General features: G+C 42.1%; 1 protein-coding gene across 1 annotated transcript in view; it reads right to left on the reverse strand.

The window, feature by feature from the left end:
• The window catches only part of KLHL6 (kelch like family member 6), a 51,273-nt gene that overhangs the window by 5,942 nt on the left and 28,501 nt on the right, over positions 1-16,830 (reverse strand). The window contains exons 3-5 of the mRNA XM_019735759.2: positions 7,263-7,712; positions 2,691-2,928; positions 251-453 (exon numbers count right to left, since the gene is read on the reverse strand). Coding sequence (XP_019591318.2) covers positions 251-453; positions 2,691-2,928; positions 7,263-7,712 — 891 coding nt within the window. The remainder of the gene's footprint in view (positions 1-250; positions 454-2,690; positions 2,929-7,262; positions 7,713-16,830) is intronic.

Raw genomic sequence — 16,830 nt, forward strand, 5'->3', positions numbered from 1 at the left:
CCCCTCCACATTTGGGGTTCTGTTCAGGTGCCCACAGAACTTCCCCACCTGGAAGGAAGTCGTTTCTGTCACCTGATTAGCAATGCAGAAGCAATGGGTCCTATGAGGATCAAAGCTCAGAGCCACCAACTATGTTCTGAGTGGGAACGGAGCAATCAGAAAGCCACATACCTACATTGGTATATACCTTTCTTTGAAGCTTTGAAGTAAAAATACAAACAGAGTTACTCATAGAAATAGTCTCCCCTACCTCTGACCAGCAGTTGTGGAAGGGGTCGTAGGTCTCCACGTTGTTGATCCTCTGCAAGCCATCGAATCCTCCGATCACATAGACCTTGCCACCCAACACCACCATCTTATGCCTCCAGCGGCCTATGTTCAAATACTCAATTTGAATCCATTTGTTGATCGAAGAATTGTATTTCCAAACATCGTGCTGTGTTTCTTTGCCACCTAGAAGAGATACAGAGCATCAGAAATCACCAGATGTGTTAGAAATACAGCTTCTCCCATAATTTCCTACAGGCCATAAATGCTAAATTCCCAGGGCAGTCCCCCTAAGGAAAGAGAAAAGAAACCTTGAAGATGTGTGTGGTCTGCTTATAGGGAGATAGAGCCAACATGGGGGAACAGGGAGAGACAGTGTAAGTAAGGCTGATGTGAATTATGTTCTAGAGTGTGTCATGTGTCACTTCCATGTCGTGAGAGTTCAGCGAGAAGGTGCACTTTAGGGAGGAGGGACCCAAGTCCTCCTGTATCCAGCAGAAACCTGGACTCAGTGTTTGTGCGGCAAAGGGGCAGGATATAAGGCACGACAGATAAGGTTAGACTATTGCAGGCAGGGATGGTAGGGTCTTGACCAGCAGTCAAATTAGAAAGCAGCTTAAGTTCTCTGTTTGCTTATTTATTTAAACAAACAAAAAAGCAAACTTGGAAAAATCACCGAGAAATCTTACAAAATTCTGTTGGTTCATATCTTACATCTACATAAAAAATATAAGTGGGTTTTGTCCTGTTTTTAAACAATTTTTATTATAAAAGAATGAGATGCTCACAATAGATCATTTGAGAGTGAGCTGGTAAATTTTTTTCAAGACAACTCTCTTAATAAACAGAAAATACATAATTCAGTTAGGAAGAGAGACCAAAACAAAAGAGAACTGACGTTTTTGGTGACTTTAATCAAATATTTTAATAGCTTTGTGTTTCCATTTCCCCATCAGCACAGAGTACCCCCAACTACGTAAAGCAAAAGATGTACTTTTCAGACATGAAGACATGGATGTGCACTAGTGAGGCAATGAAAATCACTGACAATGCTCTGCGTCATGGGTACGTGTTTCTCTCGGGTGGAGCCCAGAAGTGGGATTCCTAGGTCAAGGGCGAGCACACCTTGAATTTTTATAGGTGCTGCTGAAGAGCCCTCTAAAGCTGTCCTAGTTCACCTTGCCCCACACCCCACCCACAGAGGATATGAGGAATGTTTATTTGGTTGGTTGGTGGCTTTGGTTTGATTTTACAGCCTGATGAAGAAAAATGGTGTCACAGTCTGGTTTTCTCTGGCTATTAGGGAGATGAGCTTCTTCCTCTTCTGTGAATTTCTTGTTCACTAGTTTAATCATTTTTCTTTGGGTGGAGTATCTTTTAGAGGTCTCTAGTCAAAACACTGTGATGTTGTTCCCATTTAGGTAGTGTCAAAAATCATAAAATAACTATAAACTTTCAAAGAAACGTATGCAAATTTTATTTAAAAAAAAAAAAACTTTACCATTCTTACTTCAAGATGTAATGGAAGACCTGATTAACTGGGAAGGCATAACATGTGCATAGATGAGAGGAAGACATATTATTGCAAAGAGCTGGGTGACTTTTGATATCGTGGAGAGACCATGGGACTCAGAGAACCTGGGTTGGAATCCTGACTGACATTTACCAATGTGTGACCTTAGGTATGTGCCATAACCTTTCTGAGTCTCAGTTTTCTCCATTTGTAACCTGGAGATTAAAATTACCTACCTTATAGAGTTGATGTGAGAGGCAAATGATCAAATGCTACCAAAGTATAAAGTTATTTAATCTACTGTGCTGTAAAGATGGTAGAGAATGTGTCATTCAATAAATATTTATTGAGCATTTACTATGTGGTCAGGCACAGTGCTAGGTGCTGGGAATAGTGTTGACTCTCATAGAAGTTAAAGACTAATGAGAGACACACATAAAGTAATTATAAATAATCAATCAAACGACTTAGAAGTAAGAAATGAAAAAGTACCAGGTGCTATTAGAGTGTCTAAATATATAACCTAATAAACTTGAGGGGAGGAGTCAGGTTCAGGAGAAGAGCAGACATTTTTATTCATTACTGTATTCCCAGCGCCAGCTAAGTGTACTATGCCTATAGTAGACACTGAATGAATTTTAGTGTCACTTTCCTTCTTCCTTTTTCATGAAGGACTGGGCCTGTCTGCCTGCTCCCCCTAATCCTAATACAATACTGTTCACGGGTTAGTGCTCATTAAATGAGAATGCACGCTCCAAGATAAGACCACCTGAGCTCTTAGTTTCCATATCCTGACCATTAGATTGTTGCCATTTACAGTACTTCTTCTAGGATGGCTGCCTGGCTGACACTCAGGAAAATACGTAGTGCCCCTGGGGGCTTGCTTTGGCATCACGTGGCTCCTGCTTACCTGAGATGTAGACCTCATTTTTCAATGTGACACATGCAAACTCCACCCACTTCTTATTCTCACTCTCCAGCTCTTGCTCGGTCATCGGGAGCTTGGCCACCTCCAGGCGGCTGCGCCTCAGGGGGTCCAGGCAGGTTACCTCCGCCACAAAACGTTCATCCTTTGTGCAGCCACCAATGATCATGAACACCTCAGACTGGAACTCATGCATCCTGGGTTTTGTGCGCTCAGAAATAATCTGGAAAACCAATGGGAGTACCAAGAGGCAAGATGACACAATAGTTTAGAGCTCAGGCTATGGAGCCAGCAGAAAGAACCCAATTCCCAACTCTGCCACTGTATGGCCAGGTAACGTCACCTCCTTGGGCCTCAGTTTCATCACCTGTGTAAAGATTTTAGTGGTAACTACCTCACAAGTTTGCTGTGAGGATTAAATGAGACCATATGCATAGTGTGCTTGGCCCAGGGCTTGCTGTATAATAAGTTCTCAGTAAAAAGTACTTGTTGTTGCTTTTGCTGCCGTTTTAAGAAATCCAGATCTGTTTACTATCAAATGCACTCCCTGCTTCTCCTCTCCTGTTAGATCTGAAGACTTGAACCCTGGAATTTTATTTCTAGCCACCTTCCACTCCCCCCTCATTTCAATTTTTTAAAGATATCTCAGACTTTGCTCACTACGAGACTTATTCTGGAAGACAGGTCCTGACAGTTGGCACAATAGAGTATCCAGAGACTTGGGAGAAAAAAACACAAAAGGAAGCAGGGTTTGGGGGACTGGATCCCAACATCAAACATATGACCCTTCAGAGCCTCAAACAAACAAAGAAATCCACACCATGGATATTTGAGCCCAGCTGAAAGAGCAGAGATTTGGAGTCAAATACACCTGAGTTTGGTCCTAGTACTACCACCTATGACCATGTGACCTTGGAGAAGTGACACAGTCTCTGTAAATACCTGTAATCATTTCTATACCGTCTGGTCTTTGGTATACATAAAGGTGGTCCCTGGAAACTTAGGAGGCAATGAAAAGAAGGGGCTACTTTCTCTGCCCCAAAAGACCTCTTTCAATGAAAGTCCCAGTTACTATTACTAAATCAAATGTAGATTGACATTGGCTTGTAGGTTCTAAAATGTCCCATTGTCACCATCCTCATGAGCCTAGAGGACGGACAAGGTTAAGAAGAAGGGATAATGACAGGACAAGAAGGGTTAAAGTTTGGGAAACGAAGGTTAAAGGGAGAAGTGTGTTCAGAGAGTAGCCTCCAGGCTTACACTATTGTCATTAGGAATAAACTCAAAATCATTCAAGCAGTGAGAACACAGTGGGGTTCAGGGAATCAACCGGCAATGAGACCTCCATTTGAAGATCACTGTGATTGGTTGGTTCAGTACCCAGACTGTAAAATGGAAATGAAAAAGTACCCTGAGCAGGATTTGGGGCAATAGAGCAGCAAAATCCTAGGACACAGTGAAAAGAGATGTTTTAGTCTCAGAGAAAGAAAATGCTTGATTGTGAGAGATAGAGCACCATAAAAGAGCGGAGTGAAACTAAGAACAGCCTTTATTTGTGGAGCACTTACCATGTGTCAGACACTCGGCTAAACACATCTCATTAATTATCTTATTTAATTCTCAGCACAATTCTGTCAGTTGGTAGGTATTATTATCTCTGTGTTATAGGTCAAGACTGAGCTTTAGAGCAGCTAAGTAGCTTGTCCAATGTCATGCTGTAGAGAAATTGTGCAGTTAAGATTAAAGCCAGATCCGCATGACTGCAAGCCCAAGTTCCTGCCACAAAAGACTTTTCCAAACATCAGAATTCTCTCTCCTCCCAAAGCTAAAATTTATAATCCCACTCCCCACCTCCACCCCATTGCAAACACAAAAGTCAGAGCATATATTTCATAGCTGCAATTTTGCAGAAGACAAGATAAAGACATTTTATATCAGAGACATGTGTTCATCACCTGCATTTCAGGGACTTAGGAAATGGGGAGCAGAAACAAAAGTAGCCAGAATGTTTGCCCTATAGTTGATCAAGCCTCTTTAAATGCTGAGCTGGGAGCAGTTGCAAAGACCAACACTTACTTTCAAGTATATGAGGGCTTTGATTCCCACCACCGAGCCACCGGCCAGTGACTCACATACCCAGCTTGGGATATGACCCATGTGTTGCCTGGACTCCCTCCATCAGTCTGCTCGTAACCTTTCCTTTGCCTACTGTCCCATCTCCTGTGACAGACCATATGTTTAATAAGGAAGAGACTGTTTTCTAGTGCCTGGTACCAAATCTGGCATATAGTGTCAAGGATTTATTTGTTTAAAAAAAAAGAGAAAGCATGACATATTAAAATAAATGGGATATGGGATGCTATTAAAGTAGTACTTTGGGGGAAATTCATAGCACTAATGACAATATCAAGGAGCAAAACGATGGAAGGAGAACTGACTCTGGGTGGTGAACACACAATATGATATATAGATGTTGTATTACGGAATTGTACACTTGATACTTATGTAATTTTACCAGCCATTGTCACCCTAATAAATTTTAATTTAAAAGAAAGAGGGGAAAACAGATCAAATCAATGACCTTCACTTCCATCTTAAGAATCTAGAAAAAGAAGAGAAAATTAAACCCAAAGGAAGCAGAAGAAAGGAAACAATCAAGGTCAGAGTGGAAATAAATGAAATAGAAAAGATAAAAACAATAAAGAAAATCAAGTGAAACCAGAAGCTGGTTCTTTGAGAAAATCAATAAAATTGATAAACCTCTAACCAGACTGATCAGAAAAGAAAAAGAGGAGATACTAATTACCAATATCTGGAATGAGAGATGTGACATCACTACAGATTCTACAGATATTAAAAGAATAATAAGTGAATACTGTGAACAACCTTATGCCAATAAATGTAGCAACTTCTATGAAATGGAAAAATTCTTTGAAAGACACAAAATACCAAAGCTCAATCTAAAAGAAATAGATAACCTGGATAGCCTTATATCTGTTAAAGAAACACAATTTATAGTTTAAAACCTCCTCACAAAGAAAACTCCTGATTCTGATAGCATCACTGGAAAATTCTACCCAACATTTAAGGATGTGTTTGCAGAGTGAATGAGTGACAATGGATCTGAGGACAACACAGAACTAGAAAGGACACACAGAAAAAGAATGAGGCTCCCAAGAGACTTCACACAGACAATTCTTAAGCCAATTTGGCAATGGTCTAATTAAGAAGGCTAGTAGTGAATCCCAGAGATATTGCATAGTGGTATATATTGTATAGTGGTATATATATATATATATATATATATATATATATATATATATATACACACACACACACATATATATATTATATGTACAAACTTAACAAACTGCCCCTATATCTTTACTTCCTAATTGTTTTATTTCTCCCCACTAAGCTTATTCTTGTCTTTATAGAGTTCTGAATAAAATATATCTCCAGGAATTATTAAGCATAACCAGGTAGATCCAAATGATGTGTGTATTCACCATCTTGGTCCTCATTTATTCATTCAACAAACATTTATCAATCACTTGCTATATACCAGGGACTCTCCTAAGCTCTGAAGATGAAAAGTCCAATAAGACATATTTCCTACCATAACAAGCTTCCAGTCTAGAGATACTTACAGATGAGGAATTCAGTGGTTAATGCAGTAGTTGGTGCTGTGACAGAGCAATGCACCAGGGTCTATGAGAATAAGAGAAGCCTCTGGAGAAGGTGACGCTTGCATTGAGTTTTGAAGCAGAAGTTAACTTGATGAAGAAGAAGAAAAAAAGCATCTGAACAGCACCTGCATTAGCCTGGAGGCTAAAAAAGCAGGTCCACTTTGGGGAATTACAAGCAGTGCATTAGGACTATAGCAGAAGAGAGAAGTTGGATGGAGATGGCACTAGAGAAGCAGGCAGGAGATGAAGTACACAAGGCCAGGATCTGCAGGCTCTAGAGCTCAGGTGGGAAGTGAGGGATCTATTCTGATGGTGGTGGGGAGCCAGTGAAGAGGGTAAGCTCAAGAGAGAAAAGATTAGGCTTGCGTTTTCAATCCTCCATCTGTTGAATGAATTGGGAAGGGCAGACTGGGAGCAGGAAGGTGAATTTTGAAATTCAGGAGGGAGATAATGTGAGTCTGAACTAAGGTAACATCAGAGGCAATCCAAAGACTCAAGGTTCCCTGGAGTGGGCAGATGAGGAAAGCAGCACCCCGAGGAATGGTGACTGGCCAGGGCACATTCTGTCCATATGTGCATCAACCCCACCAACCTCCTGCCCTTACACAACTGGGAAGAGGAGTGTGCCCGGTATGGTGCTGAGTGATTTCTGAATCTCACCTAATTCTTTAGTAGCTGTCTATGATGCAGTGTCATCCCCATTTAACAGATCAGAAATACAAGGGCTCGTGGAACTGCCTGACTCAAACTATAACCAGTGTAGCATCTTCTCCATGCCTTAAGGGAAGCCAGCCTCACCTCTGTCTCTGTGAGGCCCACTATCACCTTTACTTCACTGGTGAACTGCAGCACCTCATTGTCAACTCACCTCATTGCCAGAAAGGTGGTACATCCTGGCTTCCTGGAGCAGTGGGAACACCTCTGGGCACTGCCTGATGAGAGGATCTGCTTCTACCATCTCCACAAAGTACCACTGGTCCAGAAGCGGCAAGCGCACATTCTCCAAGACGTAGGGGAGCAAGCAAAGTCGTTCCGACTGTTTGTGCCGGATCCAGCTCATCACAGTCTCAAACACCTGAGCCTCCTCAGTCACATAAAGGTCATCACTCTTCAAGATGTGATACAGAGTGTCCACAGGAAGTTCCAGGAACTCCTCAGAGTTTAGAATCTGCACGAAGTTTTGGATAATGTAACTCTGAACCTGCTTCTTTAAACTGTCCAAGGCATGTGTGTCTGCCAACCTCAGTATTCCAACACAGTTTTCTGGGTTCAAAGCTTCTGTGAGGAAGCTCGCACAGGCATCCACCATCCGCAGGAACTAAGAGAACAGAAGGGCAGCAAATCAGGCCACCAAATGATTAGTCCACAAAGACATTTACCAGTGCGTTGTGTGTAGTAGCAAAAAATTAGAAACAACCTAACGGACGAACAATAAAGGATGAGTTAAATAAATAAAAATACATTCATATTTTCAACCGCTCTGTAGTCACTTAAAAAAACATGCTGTAGAAGAATATTAAATGACATGGAAAATTTTTATAATGCGTTATGTTTAAAAATAGGTTCATCGAATCTGATCAAGCCTCTAGATTTAATCAGCAACTTACAGGAAATACAGTTGACACTAGAGTAACACGGAGTGGGGTGCTGACCTCCTGCACAGATGAGAATCCGCATATTACTACATATAGGAGAAAGAGGAACATGTCAAATGACACCATGGGAATACGATCAGCAAAATCCAGACTGTGGGAAACTCTACCAGATCAGTTTCTTCATCAAATACATCACAAGGGGGAAGATGGGGTGGGGGAGTGGGGAAGGAGAGCCTAAGGATAAAAAGAGATTTAAGAGACACAGCCACCTTTCACAAAGTCAGGGTCCTTATTGGGATCCCTGATTTAAACAAAATAATTTTAAATGTCAGAGAAATTTGTACAATGACTAATATTTCGTGATATAAAGCAATTGTTACTAACTTTAAGTGTGATTATGGTATAGTTATGTTTAAGGAAGAATCTTACATTTTAGAGATAGGTATGGAAATATTTGCGGATGAAATGAGAAAGCACTTCACAAAATCATATGTACATTATGATACTATTTTTATAAGGAAAATATATAGAGAATACAGGAATAGAAAAAAGACTGAAGGATATACATCCAAATATTAACAGTTGTCATCTCTCGTGTATTAGGTACCATGTTTCCCTGAAAATAAGACCTAGCCAGACCATCAGCTCTAATGCATCTTTTGGAGTAAAAATTAATATAAGACCCGGTCTTTATTTTAATATAATATAAGACCGAGTATAATATAATATAATATAATATAATATAATATAATATAATATAATATATAATACTGGATATAATACTCCTAAATGGCCATAGTAAGTCTCATGGGAAAATTTGTTGTCAAGGGAACAATAATCCTCCCATAGAAATAGGCCCCATAGCAATGGACAAGAAATATACTGTGTAAATAATATAAGGTACCACACTATCTAATAAAACTATGAGAGTTTTTTCTGATTTTGTTTATTTATACACTCCTTAAATCCTCTAAAATAAGCAACACTTTTGTAATGAAAAATTAATTTGTAAAATTGATTGGCTTTCATGTCTTATTTTTAAATTATCATCATCCTCATAATAATACGAGCCCCTTATGGGTATACAGCACTTCATATTTACAAAACACTGTCATATCCATTATATTATTGAATACTCATTTTACAGATGAACTGTCTCAAATGCATTGGTTCATTCTTATTAGCTGCTCTCTGGAGCTTAGCTTTGAATGAGTCTAAACTCCTATCTCCTCCTTGTCCACTGGGCCCCTTATGGGTCAAGTTCTCAATGTTCTTGGGTTGATCAATTAGTGGAAGGATGGAAAAAGGAAGGCTGAGGGGCAGGGCGTGGTAGGGCTGGTTGGTCTGAAGACAGGGCCTGCTGTTGATGGGCAGGCCTGCAGAGGACTGTAGGGGTCTGGCCTCAGAAGAGAAGCTCTAGTACCAGGAACTTGAGGGTAGCAGGGTTGTGGGGCCTGAAGGGTGGGGGTGAGGGCAGGACTGGTCTTAGACTAGACCATATTGACTTAGTCTTTGTCCTTCACTCTAGAGCATTCTGGGAGGCACACATCCCTGATTTTTTGGATCAATCCCAATTGCAAAATATTATCTTTCTGTGTCAGACTATGAGGTCAGACAATTAAGTTCACAAACTCATTCTAGAAAAAGTGCTGCATACCTCATTGCTGAATATCACTATGGTCACCTTCGAAGTTCTCCCCTTGGGAAGCTATGCACCGATACCAGTGCCTAGTCCACCCTTCAGAGCAATTTTTGAACTCTTTTTCTGGAATGGCCATCAGAGCAGTCATCATATAACTCTTGATGTCCCGAATGTCATCAAAATGTCTTCCTTTCAATATTTCCTTTCTCTTCAGGTAAAGAAAGAAGTCATTGGGGGCCAGCTCAGGTAAGTAGGGAGGGTGTTCCAATACAGTTATTTGTTTACTGGCTAAAAACTCCCTCACAGACAATGTTATGTGAGCTGGTGCATTGTCGTGCTTCAAGAGTCATGGATTACTGGCGAAGAGTTCAGGTCGTCTAACTTTTTCATGCAGCGTTTTCAGCACTTCCAAATAGTAAACTTGGTGAACTGTTTGTCCAGTTGGTACAAATTCATAATGAATAATCCCTCTGATATCAAAAAAGGTTAGCAACATCATTGCAACAAGTTCTCGAACTTAATTGTCAGACCTCGTATACTTTCCAATTGTCAGTTTAGAAAACATTGACTGAGAATCAATGTAATGTTGGAGTGAGCCAGAGTTCTGCCTCAGATCACCCTGTCTGCTGGTCCCAACCGCCTGCAAATCTGTTCCTCGCATGAGCAACTGTGGCAACGGTTGAGACTGAGAATTCTAACACCTGTCTAGTTGTTTGCAGATTTTCAGTTCAAAGAGTAAAAATATACAACCGAGACCAAGCCCTCGCTAAGCCTGTAACCAGAGCCCTTTGTGGCCCTGCCCACAGAGAGATCTATGAGGGCTGAAAGGGAACTTACTTACGTGGTAGCCTCCAAAGTCAAACAGCAGGTACACCACACCAGTGTTTGCGTGCAAGGAAGATAATATGAAAATGAAGTCAATTTTCTAAATATGTTGACTATTTCTGGAAAGCTACCGAAGAACCTAGTAACAGCGATTGCCTCTGGGGAAGGGACCTGGTGACTGGGGTCAGGGCAGAGAGGAAGAATTATTTTTTACTGTTTACTGTTTAATTTTTGTACCCCCTTGAGTTGTGTGCCATGTGGAGGAATTATCTATTTAAAAAATAAAGTTTCTCATGAATGGAGAAAACACTAGAAGGGAACACATTAACATGCTAACAGTGATTATCATAATTGCAGTTTTATAGATAAAGTTATTAATTCGTTTTTTAGACTTTGCTGTATAGATCAAGTTTTCTACACTGAGCATGAAGCTGCTTTTCAAATCAGAAAAAAAATTAAATTCATACTGCCTTGCAACTTTCAAGTACACAATGAGAAAATAAAATGTGAAAAATAAAATAAAGAACACCCATGATGCATGAGCCCCTTTATATTAACCAGCTCATTTAATTCTCACAACACTATAAAGTAGATATTTATTATCATTCCTGTTTCATACATGAGGAAAACAGATTCAGAGAAGTGAAGGCATTTCCTGAGACTTATAACTAATAAGAAGTAGAGCTAAAATTTGAAACAGTCTTATCTGATTCCAAAAATGCATGTTTTTACATTCCTTCAGGCTGTTTCCAGTCACATAGCGTTTGCACAGGACAGCGGCTTGGCAGATGCCAGGCATGATTGGCACACTTCACCAGAGAGCTCAGCTGATCTGATCTGCCCAGATGCAGGAAGTCCTGGCCAACAAGATGCCAATGTCTGCCCCTGCTTGGTGATTGTTTGATGAGCAAAGAAGGAAGCCATGAAGGAGGATCAAATCAAGTATCAAAGCTCGCGTTTGTTAGAAATATTGATCCCAACGTGTCCCTCCCTACTTAGAACCATGCACGCAGCCGCCCCTGCATTTCTTGAATGTGTACTGACCATTTGTATGTGGTAGGCCCTCAGCCAGTGCTGGGGGTACAGAGGTGAGCAGAAAGAGTCCCAGTGCCTGTGCTCTGGAGCTGACAGACCCATGGGGGAGGCAGGCGGGAATCAAATAATCACACAAGTATAAAATTACAGCCATGATAAACGCTATGTAACCAAGTTCAGTGAATCTACTGCCTGAAACTCAAGAAAGTCCTATTGCTACCCCTCCAGCCATGCAAATCTGGCTCTAAGCCGTCACCAGGATGCACCCTGCTGGAACCCCTCCACAGTCAAACCAGTCTACTCACCATCTCCAAACATCCCTAAACTTGCCTGTTCCCATGCCTTTCTGTGCTCATGTCATGCCCGCTGCCTGGACCAGCTTCTCCCTCATCTCCAGACGCTAAAATCCTGCTCTCCTCACCTAAGCAAGCTTGACTCCAGAGTTCCACAAAAAGAAACGATTCAGGATAGGTATCCCCAGTTTCAATGGAGAAGTCCCCTCTAAAGTTTACCTCAAGAAGGAGGAAGAAGTGAGTACTATGGCCAATGTCTTATCTGCCTACACAGGGCTATTTTCTTCATTCAAAGGTGTTAAATCTAGAGCCAGTGGATGGGCTCCATGAGTCTGCAAACTCCTACAATTGTTTGCAAACATTTGTTTGCACATGTGCCATTTTTCTGGGAACCGAGTTTGCAAGAGACACTGTGAGTTGCTCTCTAGTATTCCCTCCCCCTGAGGACAAAGCCAACACAAGAGGGACAGCCAGGCTAAGAGGACCAGAGAGTCTTAATCAGATGGCTTAAAGCCTTCCCTGCCTCTGGACATTTTAAATTCTGGGTCAATACTTGTTTAAGAAGAAAGGAGGAGAATGGAAGAAAAGGGAAGGGAAAAGAAATGGAGAAATCCTACCTATTCATGAAGTTCCTTCTCCAAAACCACTCTTCCTTCGTTGTTTGTCCATTTACCCAAATGGAATCAGTTCCTCCCTCCTCTGTGCTCCACTGGGCAGCGTATTTACCCCTCTTATGGAGCACAGATTACATGTCTGCCTGTACTATGGTCAAGCATCTCAAGGTTCTAGGTCATGCTTGTGTTTTTACTTCCAGCAGCACCTAGCATAGACTCTGGCAAAAGAAGGGAAAGGAGGGAAGGAGAGAGAGAGGGAGAAAGTATTTTTCGGCTACCTACTATGTACCAAGATCTGCACTAGAGAGTTTCCCTTTCATTATTTTATTTGAGGAATACATTTTAGTTTTTAACAAATACATTTTATCTAACAAGTAATAATAAAATAGGTATTAGTATTACAATTTGTGCAGAGACAGAATAGAGAATTCAAAGAGTTAGTGTGTTGCCCAAGGTCACACAGCTAGTAGGTGGTAGAGGTGAAACTCAAGATCACGGCTAGCTGACTCCTCTCACTGAGCTTTCCACTGCCTTTGGAACGGTTGCTAACAAAATTCCAGGAGAGTCTGAACAGGCCTATGTGGTCAAGGGTAGGTGGGGATCTCCAAGTTGCCTACATTCCCCTCAACACATGCCTCAATAAACACTTCTGAGTGTGAGGGGTGGAGGGCAGCATCATGTGATCCCAACCATGGCTGGGAAACTGCTGATGTGCAGGGCAGACAATGGGACACGAAACGGGTTTGTTTTCAATTTGTTGGGTTCTTGTTCTTCTTCTTCATAGTCAAGATTACTTAAGACTTTAGGGTACATTTTCTGTCTCAGCCTGTCCCAATGGCAAATGAACTTGTTTATTAAAGCTGAGCAATGACAGATAATGGCAACAGACAACCAACTTCCTGTTTGGGGGACATGTTAGCAAAAGGTTATAGCCAGGCACCTGACTCTCAAACAGAGAGGCTAAAAATACAGTCGAAGGAAACCACTTGAGACATGACTACAGTTCCCATGAGAAGTGTCTGCCTCAAAGAGAATGCACCCCCGCTCCCCATCTCCACTCCCCCTCTTCTGCTTCCCTTCACGCTCTCCAGAACTGGGGGCCCTAAGGGACGTCACCAATGTAATTCCACATCTCCCTAGAGGTTCTTTCAAATCCACTCCAGCATAACTGAAGTCTTATTTTGGTCCAAAGGGTCTCTAAAGACGTTGGTATTCTTATCCGTGAGCCCCAACAAAGCAGTATATGTGAAGACTGTATAAGTTGATGAGTGTATAAGTGGAATTTTAATAAAATCCAAATTTATTTGAAAGTGTTCCTGAATTGAGTGTAAATTTTTGTCACTAGTTTTCTTCTCAGACAATAGATACTAAAAGTAAAGTTGTTCTCCTGTGGGTTCTTTATTGGTGTTAAAGAGGGGTCTTCATATTTAAAAATTGCAAATTACCACCTATCCTATTCCTCTATCCTTGCCTCTCCCTCTCTCTTAGGTGATATACCAACCTCAGACTCTATGGGAATAAGCTCCTCTGCCCCCAGGATGTCCTCTGCTCCCTCAAGTCTTTCAGTCCTTGCTCTAGACTTGGCTGAGAGGTCTGCTCGCTCCTGGAAGCTGTATGGGGTAGGCAGGAAAGGAAGAAGCTAAGACCTGCAAAAGGCCCACTCACTAAGGTGGGGCAGGTGCTGGGGGATTGAGGCAACTATAGAGGTGGACTGACCTCAGAAGTGGAATCAGAGGGAAAGGAAAGGGGCAGCGCCCAAGGTTGTGGCAAGTTTGGTCACAATTCAGGCAACAGACAAGATAGACCCTGAGTTTCCAGAGGACGTAGTGGGGGACCCAATAGGCAGCAGAGCACAATAGAGGACATATGTGGGCCACACTAAGTTTCAAGGGGCAAGTGGCATAGCTGGGGCTTAGTGACTCAGCCTAGGGACAAGGTGAAAGGTAAAAAGCGGTACCACTATGAGGATTAAATGCAATGATTATACCTGGGACATGGTTGATGCTCAGGATGGAGAGAGAGAGAGGAGAGAGGAGAGAGAGAGAGAGAGAGAGAGAGAGAGAGAGAGAGAGAGAGAGAGAGAGAGAGAGAGAGAGAGACAAGCAGCTATCTAAGCAGAAGCCAGGTTCTGGAAGCACATCCGTGAATGCAGACAGCTGCAACAGGTGAGGAAGCAGGTAGAGAAGACAGGAACCTTAGTCTTTGCTTACAAGTTCTCTCCACCTGAAATACTTTCCCCCAACCCAACTGCCACTTGTTGAAATTCTCCCCATTCTATGAAGTCCAGTTCAACACCACCTCCTTCAGAGCCAAAATTTTTCTCAACTCCTACATTCTGCCATGAGTTCTGGTTGCCATCTGGGTTGGAAGCTCATTGGGAATCCTTGTTTTTGATGCTTTCAGGATAGTGGATGGAGGCAGGTATACTGAGTCAGAAGTTCTGGATTTAGGCCCCAGATCATAGCTCGACCACTTGATGACCTGAACTCTCTCTGAGCCACAGTTTCCTCATATGGAAAGTGCTGAGCATAATAAAGCCTAACTTTCAAGCTCATTGTATGGGTATTACCTGGGCTGCCCACTCACAGAAATATTGTCACTATCAGATGGGCTCATGTAAGGGAAAGAATATGATAAATAGCTAATAAATGTGATCTGTGTTTACAATTTTTTATCTTTATTTCCGCCTGATATTGTCTCACAAAGTACCTTGCACATAGTAGATGCTTAGTAATTTGTGATAGTTAGGGAGAAGTAAAAGTCAGAAACTGGTAGCAACATAGATTTTCATCACAACTAAAACCCCCCATCCCGCTTCCTGTATTCCACAAGCTATGGGCAGCAACAAGGGCATCTCAGGCTTACTTACCAGGGACGGCGGGTAGGGTAGACAACAGAAGACAAGTTTGGCTTTGAGTTTCTAAATCCTCTTTCAGAACTTATGCTAGAAGAATAGTTTTGAAAAACCAATCAGTGGTAATCACTGGGCCCTTGGAGCTTCAAAAGCTGGAATCCTAAGGAGTCTAGGCAGAAAGTTTATGCCAAACAGTAGAAGTAGGAGAATGGATGATAATGTAAGAGTCAGCTTCTACTACATGGGAGGAGAGAATGATTCTTAGGCCGGCAAGAGAGAAGAGAAAGAGTCTAATAATAGAGTGAGAAGCAATTGTGGGTCCCTAAGATAATGCCCTGCCTGCCTCCCAACTCAGGCCAAAGTCCAGAGTTAGGGGGATACTGAAAGCTCCTTAAAGGCTGTGGCTCTGAGGACAAAAGAATGTGTGCCTTGACTGCTGAGATGAAATCAGAAATGCAGCAGTCCAGTATAGCAGCAGCAGAAGAGAAATTGCAGTGTGCTGTTTCTAGACAAAGGGGGCCTATGCAGTCGTTCCGAGTTCCCTGTAGCTTCAAATTGGCACAGGAGAGCAAATGGAGGTTCCTTGTGTGTCCCTGAGAGGAGACCAGAAACAGGAGAGGATTGGCAGACCTGAGAAGTTTGCAAAGAGGACAAAGAGAATGCAAGCTGACCCACAAGGACTGACGGCCAGACCTACGTGGGACTGGGGACTTTCAGTTGATGCCAGTGGGGAGAAGGTTGATGACCAGAGAGAAACTGATGGGAACACAGGTGCTCCAGCATGGACCAGTGGTGCACATGACCGTGGGAAGCCTGAGCCAAATGTCTTTTTCTGTGATATCCTGGCACTCTGTAAATGTCCCCTGCAACTGCACAAGCTGCCTGAATCCTGAATTGATTTCACTTTCCTGGAGTGAGATGGCATTACGTTAACTACAATTTCAACCACTGGTAGAATGGGAAGTTCAGGATAGGGATTAAGCTCAATGCTAGAAAAATAATAGGTTAAATCACACTTTTTTTTTTTTGTTTTTTTTTTCACACCTGAGTTCGTAGCCTAAAATTTGAACCCTCTATACTAATTAGAACGCAAGAACAATACGAAATTCAAAGATAGGCAAAACTAATTCATGATGACAGATGCTAAAGTAGTAGTTCCCCTTGGGGCGGTACTGCCTGGGGAAGGCACAAGGGAGTAATCTTGGATGCCAGAATGTTCTAGAGCTTGATCGGTGTGGTGGTTACATGGTTGTATACACATGTAAAAAATCATCAAGCTATACACTTGGGATGTCTGCGCTTTACTGAATGTAAGTTATACCTAAAAATAAAAAAGATCAGACATTGAGATCAAACACAGAAATGTAAAGTCGACAGCAGGTCCACTGTGAGAACACCTGCTGGCCCCAAGTGTCCAAGGTTTCTCAGAGGGAATTGGGCAGGAGCTGTGCTAGTCTTGCCTCCTGACACACTCCCATGGAGCACCGCAGGTTCCCAGAACCTTGCAGTGGGCAGCCCTCTCCCAAGATGCTGAAGGCCCCAGCAGCCTTCAGGATCATGGCTTATTTCAGGCCTCTC

This window comes from Rhinolophus sinicus, linkage group LG01, assembly GCF_036562045.2.
Source record: "Rhinolophus sinicus isolate RSC01 linkage group LG01, ASM3656204v1, whole genome shotgun sequence".
Taxonomy (NCBI): domain Eukaryota; kingdom Metazoa; phylum Chordata; class Mammalia; order Chiroptera; family Rhinolophidae; genus Rhinolophus; species Rhinolophus sinicus.